An 8,638-nucleotide genomic window follows, 5' to 3' on the forward strand; every position below is an offset into this window, starting at 1 on the left:
CTCTCTTCAGTCAACTACTCTCATTTTATTTTTTTAAGGACAGGAAGAAAATTTGACCCCCCCCCCGGAAAATCACATAAAAACCTTAAGCTCAAAATTTGGTTCGGATACGTTCAACGGAAGGACTCTAGGTGAGTGTACAAGCAGACGAACAGACGTCGAAAAATAACCTTCTCGGTACCTACTGGTCATTAAACGTGTAAATCCGGTGACATCTCGAATTAGATTTCTTTGTTCAAATCACGATACTTTCTTCTCTCCTTTCGACGCTCGAAAGTTAAGGGGAAAAATGAACATTGACTAATACACGTTCTTACCACGTCAGTACACTTAAGAAGAAAAAAATGTAACCGGTTGTTATTCGTAACCTGAACTGAAGCATGATGTTCAACAATGTATTTCGCTAACCAATAAATAGAACGTGAAGATCTGTCAACCCTTATTCATGTCATTACTTCAGTAATTTCCAAATGGCTGATGCACAACGTAGGAATGCACTTCTGGAGACCTGAGAAAAGCAGAGACAAACACAACGAGAAAAGGAGGGAAGAGAATGACGTAGGAGACCAAATGTTGGGAGTGAACGTACAATCATGATCTAGAGGAGGAATATTCCTGCTAAACCATTGACCATTCTATCAATGTTCTTGTCTGCCTGTAAACACTGTCTCTTATCTAGTCTGTCAATACTTTCAAGTTACCTACTAGCTCCTCTTTTCTGTGCGTTTTCTGAGAATAGGAGCACCAAACTGACATCACAGAACACTTAGTTGGGAATGACAACCCACTCTTAACCTGTGCAGAAAATAGCACATAAAGCTGCCCGAACCTTCCGTACATCAACACATTCATATTTCTTAGTCATGGTCATCTCGTTTAGTATTTTCTTTAAATTGTATGATTATTATCGTGTACAGCAGGCGCGTACCCAGGATCTTTTTGTTGGGAGGGTCCAAAGTTTTCTTTTTCTGTGGATGGTGGTCCAACACGTCTATGTAATATTAAAACCTGTGCTATACTGCACCAAAAAAAAAGTAATTGATAATTACTGCCATCTACAGTCTCAGAAAATTAGTAGACATATTGGATCTAGATTATTTTTACCAGAAAAGGAAAAGTATAGATGAGGAGTAAAGTCAAATCTTTAGACCACATCAATCATTTCTTTGTTAAACAAGTACAGTTATATTGAGAATGTGTACAAATGAAAATGGGTGCGCCTCTGGTGTAAAGTAATACCATAGTTCCTTTGGACGCTCATTTCAGTCATAAGAGTTTTCAAAATTTGGCAATTTTCCTCCTGAAAGTGTTTCTGAGCAAGCTTGATATTGCAACTTCTCGAGTCTGAGTTGCTAACACCGAAGTTATGAAGGATGGGACCTACTACTAACACATACCTCGAACCGCAACCGAAACTTGAATCCGGTGTAGTTGGCGGGTGCACAGATAACGAAAAATCAACCTTCACACTATAGGTCGCTACCCACCATAGTATCTCGCCTCCAACAGTTGGATCACAGGAAAACACTAATTTATCATTGCCGCAGGAACAGAAAAAGTCTTAACACACAACGCAGGATTTTACAAAATTACCCAACTTTCACTCCCAATCTATTTTAATGCAAGTGTTTAATGCAGCGTGTGGCACGTTTTGTGTCTCCTAGTTCTTCCTACTCCTGTGAATTAGGCTGAACACTGGACCAAAATGCCTTTACTACTTGAAATTAGAAACAGAAATGATCCCCTTACCTAAAGAATTATCGACTATGGCCTAGTTTCATATATTACCCAAGCTGAAGTTCCATTAAAAGAGGAGAAAATACTTTGTAATCTCAACTGTAATTTAACTGGGAAAACTATACGACAATGAAACTATTTTGAGAGCACATATATATATATATGGCTAGAACATTTCAAGTGGATCCTTTATATGAAGAACAGAAATTTTGTCCAACATCGCGATTATCCTCCACCAATCATAATCAGTACTAGCTGTACCTTTCCAAAACAAAGTGGAGTAACAAACAGGTGGTAAATTCTCAGAAAACACTCTTCAACGAGCATTAAAGAGAATTATCATAAGAGACAGTTTAATCTTACGTCTAATGAATTTGAATTTTGAAGCCAATAGACACAAATAATACTATTTGTTTGTATATTCCCAAGTTCGTCTCGTTTCAGCACCGATGTAATTATTCAGGGGCCATAACTCAACATGGGATCCATATTTTTCAAACCAGGGGACTCGAAAACAATTCGTCCACCTGGAATCTCGGATTGCATTGCATTGGAAAGTAATTTAGCACGGAGGCTCTATGAGAGATGGATGAGGAAGTTTAACGTGGGATCCAAACCAGATGAGTTTCCACCGGGAATCAAATGCGGATTTCCAGCGCCGATAGGCCTTACATTAACTATATGACCACAACAGACAAATGACAGTGGAATTAAATTGAGTTTTCAAGGGAAAATTTAAAGTCAATATTGTATGATCTGAATTCGAACGCCTAACCAAACTCCAAGAACTAACACGCCACCTGTAGGCTATCAGTGCCTTTTCATTATAGTCCTATTCTGCTGGCGGGAGATTTGTGATCTGATATAGCTTTACTCCTATAATGACATTAAATCTTCAATAACATGCTACGTGCTTCAACCTTATTTCCACTACCGTAGTAACTTTGCTCACTTTAATAACATCGAACCCGGGACCCCATACACAACATATAAATGAAATGAAATATAAGTTTTATGTCCAACGCATATACCAGTTAGACCAAAGGAGACTGTGAGGATTGGAAATGAATGAAATGGCGGAATAAAAAAGTAGGAGGAAATAGGAGAACCTCGAGAAAACCCACGCACACGGTTTTTGTCCACTGCAAAGCTCACTTAGCGCGAGCTGGGATCGAACCAAGGGCCCCATGCACCAGAGGTGAGCATTCTACCACTGAACTACCGCAGTCCCACACACAACATCGAACCCGGGATTCCACACAGAAAGAACTACGCACAAGAGGGCTAGAGAGATTTAAAAAAATAATTACTTTAACAAGGCTTAACTTTGTGATATCATATCATCCTACATCCAGCTCTGGGTAAACCTTGATAAGACAATTTGTCTAAAAGGAAACAACTGTGCTCATACGCGTAATTGTATTTGGAAGACAAATGACAACCGCAATATTTCTTTAACACATGAAGACACGAATCACAAAACGGCTTGTTCGGATTGTGCGAGTATTTTATTCGAACCACGTATACTCTACTCACACCAGGAATCGAACCCAAGTTTTCCCATACCACGAGCTGAAACACTAATTTAGCCACAAGGGAACCTTTTCAAATGTAATATTAAACTATACTCTTGGCGATCCACACAGAGCATGTACTTGAATCATTACTGCGCAACCTTCATTAATCAGGGTTAGTCAAGTACTGGATTCACATGGGGTAGTGAAAGTTCTTCGTATGTCCAGATAATCCATATGTTGATTACATATTATTATTATTATTATTATTATTATTATCGTATTAAAGAGGCTTCGTGCATATTTTCTTCCAAGACAAGCGAAGCAGCAAGCAATTTTGTTACAGATACACTTATCAAAACCTCCAGAATTGAGAGCCTTCACCAACAAAAAAGAAAAGAAATTATGCATAGAATTTAATTATCAATGCTAGAGCGAATAGTTGCAGAAACTACATTTGGGAGAAAGTCATTCTCACAACGTTTTTATTAACAAAGAGGACCGCTCACACACACAAAAAAATACATTTATTTTTCGAGCCCAGAGTAGTAGAGAGAAATAATATGTTAAAGCTCGAAAATATTTTCCGTGGGTTAAAGAGGCACACAGGAAACGCAAATAAAGATTAAATCACTGCTGAAGTTAAACAAGAGCAGATAGTATCTATTAGAACATACTTTGTCACGACCCAAGGTCGAACCCGAGACTATGACCTAATTTCAATACCTGAGTCTAGCATTACGATGGATAATGGCCTAAACCAGAAATGTTAGAAGAGCATGTGATATTTCAAGAGAGAACATGAGAAACTTTTTTTCTATTCTACGTACGACTAAACTATGTTACTTTTCGGATATCAAATCATTTTGAGATGGTGACTTGTTAATCTGACGAGCAATAGAAACTTCGTCAACACATGAAACTGAAAATTGCGAACAAATCAGAAGCGTACTGATTTAAGAACGAGGCATACAATTTAAAAAAAAAAAAAAAAAAAAAATCCAATCGGCCGTTCCAAATTACATAAGAGAAAATTTTAACAATGTTAGGTCCAACACACACGGAGCTAAGCTAGAGAGAGAGAGAGAGAGAGAGAGAGAAACAAACAAACGAAGAATTCACCTAAATTTGACGAACATTTAACTTTCAAGCGCTCTTCTTTTCTCTTCGACTAAGTTGGCGCATGAATGCACGGCAGAGTATCAAAAGCTAGTACATTTGATACAGACCAAACTATAAGTAACATAATGAAATTGAATTTCAATGTCATGTTAATTCTCTTTAGGCAAAAGAGGCGATGGCAGAGAATAATGATTAATAAATAAGAGAGCAAATGAAAGTACAAGCCAACATCCACTTTCATGTAAAGACAAGAATCGAACAAGCGCATCTACGTTCGAAAGACACCGCTCAACATTGTAGCCAACATACCAGCAAATTAATGCACTCACAGCTGGTATACAAACTCATTAAGTGCACGTTTAAATATATAGATTAGTCATTTAAACTTTTCACTGTGGTCAAAACTATTCTGAATAGAGCCATGTCCAAGACAAGTTGGTTCTTTATTACTTCCCAGAACGATGTAAACAATACCCAAACGACGTTACTGCCCACTTTATGATATTCGAAAATAAAATGACTAGCACCATCCATTCATTGTATTACAATATCTCGCTACTTCAGCCAAATGGAAAAAGTTTGTAGGAAAATTGCTAGTCTTAACGAGGAAATGAAATCTTAGTACATTGTAACGGAAAAGTTATTGTCTCAGAACCAATTGAAAGCTTCACTTAATTCTTATTTTGCAAGAAAACGGCGGTATTTTAAGTGTCAACAACACGCGTTCGAAGTATAACATTTTGCTGCAATTGCGCTTGCAGTCGTACAATAAAACCCGAACTTAATGAGCTATTAAATTATATGAAATACCGCTAACCGAACAGGTTGAATCGTAAACCTATCAGACTAAAGAAAAGTTCCTATGTTATTACGTCGACTTCGATTTGAGGAACCTTAGTACATGCCAGATCCTGAAACATTATTCTGAATTATACTAGGTTCCTGTTCTTTATACTCTACAAACATAGCCAGCCGTGAGCCCGCCAAAGAATAATGATAGGCTACACAGCTTGGCTTCAGCACTTCTTTCCTTTATTACAAACCAATTAAAACCCCCGCATACTACCTCATTTTTAATTCCTTACTATGGAGACCATCACGTAGTGTGTTGTTTATAAACAAGATCAATCACATATTATCGCACATGTTGTTTTCATAATGTTCCCGATTTGTAATACAAGGACCTCCTGTCGTATGGAAATATCAAAATCAAGATCATAAAGAGATAAATACAAAATCAGTTGTACTTACCGTAGGAACACATGGATGACTCGGTGAAATAAAATCCAACCCTCGACTTCCAGCTCCATTAAAGCAGGTTCTTATATTTTGCATGAACTTTCTCCTGATTGATTTTAATGAATACACACACAAAGCACTAAACTGAGATGGTTTACTGGATGCTTCACCTTCAGACTGATCACTTTCTGAGAAAACCGCAAACAACACATCATCCTGAGCAGTGATGCCCAAATCAGAGGCGAGATCTGACCCAGCCTTCCCAACGTAGGCCGCTTGAACAAGATTGTACTTCTTTGCACCTTCACTGATACAATCTATGGGGATTTCCGTATACGAGTAATAATTCTCATCATCATGGCACACGCGAACTAATTTGGATATAAAGGGAGACGGACTTGTATGACGCATTTGAGTCGTTAGGAAGTAACTAAAGCCATCTGAGCTGAACCCATATACATAGTTTATAGGGTAGCGTTCTCGTGCTAGTGAATTGACGAACATCCGAGTACCCGTGGTCACCGCAGTCTCGGCGATATTAAACATTTTGTCTTTATCTAAGCTTCGACTTGATACTGCTGGAACCTCCGATCTATATGGGGAATTGCCTGTATACGTCACACCCACATACATCACTTGGGAAACGGGAGGATTTGGTGGTCCAGGAGCTATGAAAGCCACAGTGGAAGCAGTCGCATTGTTTGCAACCACGGCTTCTTTCACCTCCTGTTGCAAATCAGATATATTTTGCAGGTTCCTCACAGAACAGATCCCTTGAAACAGACTCCCACAGCTAATGAGTCGAGTGGTACTGTAATCAATCACTAATGCTTTATTGACATTGTCCGTCAGTTTTTTAACCACACTGGGTGGGCAGTCTAACACAGAACATTCAGGCGAATCTTCCTGGGGTCCTGTAACTTCACTTACAAATAATTCGAGATCCGGAGATAATTGAAAAAGTCTATTAACCGCGCCGATATACACACGACCAGTGTTCTTATCTACAACCAGGTGATTGAACTTCTCCGTGTCTGTGTCCAAAAATGCACGCACAATATCGCCTCCTTGGCCTGGGGATGGTCCCGAACCCAATACTACCAGGCCGAGGAGGACGAGTCGTGACAGCACCGCGGGAGCGGCACTGATCGGGGCGCCCACCCAAGACGCTCGCATCGTGACTCCTCGTCACGTCATAGGGATCACCTGAAAGAAAAGAAAGAATATATATCAATATCTCGTCAATGTAAACTTAATTGCCAATAAACACAATAACTTCAATTTAGATAGATGTTATCGCGGAACATACAAGTATGCGGTACTCTTTGTGCAAAGGATGCATTCTACGCTTATTTAATAACATCACTAGTATCTATCTAAATGTACAATGACTAATACTAAGTATGCAATAAAATTCGTTACAAAATCTTATAAAACAGCTCCCTTACGATAAGTACGTTAGATAATAAGAAATAATCACTTACACTTGAATACACGTTTAAGATCATGCTGTAAGAAGCTGATCAACTTTCTTTGAAAAGCTTTCATCCAACACCTATCAAGGAACTTGAGCTACACGACTAAGGTTTACTACCATCAATGTCTATCCAGAAGCAATTGACATTATTACTCCCTATAAAAGGTCAGAAACAGACACATTTAAGAAAATTTACTCCATTCTTGAAGTGGTCATTCAGTTTAATATCCCAGGAACTATAGACTAAAATATGGCAGATGAAAGAAGCTGGTTGATTAAGAAAGAGTGTGCAATAAAATTTGGAAGGAAACAGGGGACGCTCTCTCAAATAAAAACAAGACATGATGCACACCACACGCTACCATGGCCTGGGATCAAACCAAACCCCATTTCATAGCATTAAATCTCCTCAAACACATTCTCCGTTGTTTCTCTATCCACATCAGGTAAAACAGAACACCACTACTTGCAGAATTACATATTTGTTTATGCAGAATCAACGTAAAATTCAAACCACACAAAATATGAGAGCTTCCTCGTGGCTACAGGCTATATGATTAGCGAACGTGTCTTCGGCGTGAAAGATCCAGGTTCAATAAGAAACGGTCGGTGAGAACTCACGTGGTCCGGATCTACATTAAGGTATAGATTAAAATCTCATACAGCCTCTCTACTAAAAGGGATGCTAAACCCAAATCAAGTCAAAGACCATACCAAATATGAGAATAACAATCATTGGACACGAGGGAGTTCTATGAAAAAAAAAGAGAAAATGACCACACATGAGTAATATTATCCTTAAGTTCGCTACGGATGTCAAGTGATGAAATATTTTACATTCCTTAGCATTTCTCGGATACAGGACCAATCCCACAGATGATTGTCCCACTATTCCTGCCAAAACTACATATCTAAGTATCTTTAAAAGGAATGCTTTAAAATTTAAAAATGAACAGCTAAAGGAACTACATACTGAAAAATCCTTAACACCAATCACAAAACCGCCCAAACTTTACATGCATAAAATTCCTTCAGCTATATTTCTACGCTCTACTGAGCCTCACAACTGAGTTTGTTTTAATTTTAATGCGTTCTGCGCTTGCGAATATACAACTGGTTGAGAGGAAACTAAAATTAAATTTGAGTGGAGGAAATTCATGAAAAAACATCATGATGGTTGGTTTTAGAACGCAATCCAGGACCACCATATGCCCTCTATTTTAGAGAGAGAGTTACCAATGCAAATTGTACATTTTTTTTTCCGGGCGCTTGGTAATTGTAGTCCTACTGTCCAGTCGAGTGCACGCTCAACTTTAAGCTACCAAACAATTTAATCCGACCACAGTTAATTATTGGCAAATTATGTTTGCCTCAAATAACAGCTAAATGCTCGACCGGCTATTTCTCTTCTTTCAAGCACATTTTTGTCTACCTGCGATTGTTTTCTTTATGCTCAAAACTACCTTCATAATATTTGATTGTTAATTTTCAGTTTGTCCTTTACAGCAAATATTTTATTGTAACAACCTATACGAATTTGAAAGAGAAA

At 38.3% G+C, this 8,638-nt stretch overlaps 1 protein-coding gene across 1 annotated transcript in view; it reads right to left on the reverse strand.

The window, feature by feature from the left end:
* PlexA (plexin A) overlaps positions 1-6,847 on the reverse strand; it is a 286,902-nt gene extending 280,055 nt beyond the window's left edge. Inside the window, exon 1 of the mRNA XM_081761928.1 lies at positions 5,625-6,847. Within this exon, the coding sequence (XP_081618054.1) occupies positions 5,625-6,788 (1,164 nt within the window). The 5' untranslated portion in view covers positions 6,789-6,847. The remainder of the gene's footprint in view (positions 1-5,624) is intronic.
* Positions 6,848-8,638: the final 1,791 nt, after the last annotated feature.

Source organism: Thermobia domestica, chromosome 6 (genome assembly GCF_964235325.1).
Source record: "Thermobia domestica chromosome 6, izTheDome1.hap1.1, whole genome shotgun sequence".
NCBI classification, from domain to species: domain Eukaryota; kingdom Metazoa; phylum Arthropoda; class Insecta; order Zygentoma; family Lepismatidae; genus Thermobia; species Thermobia domestica.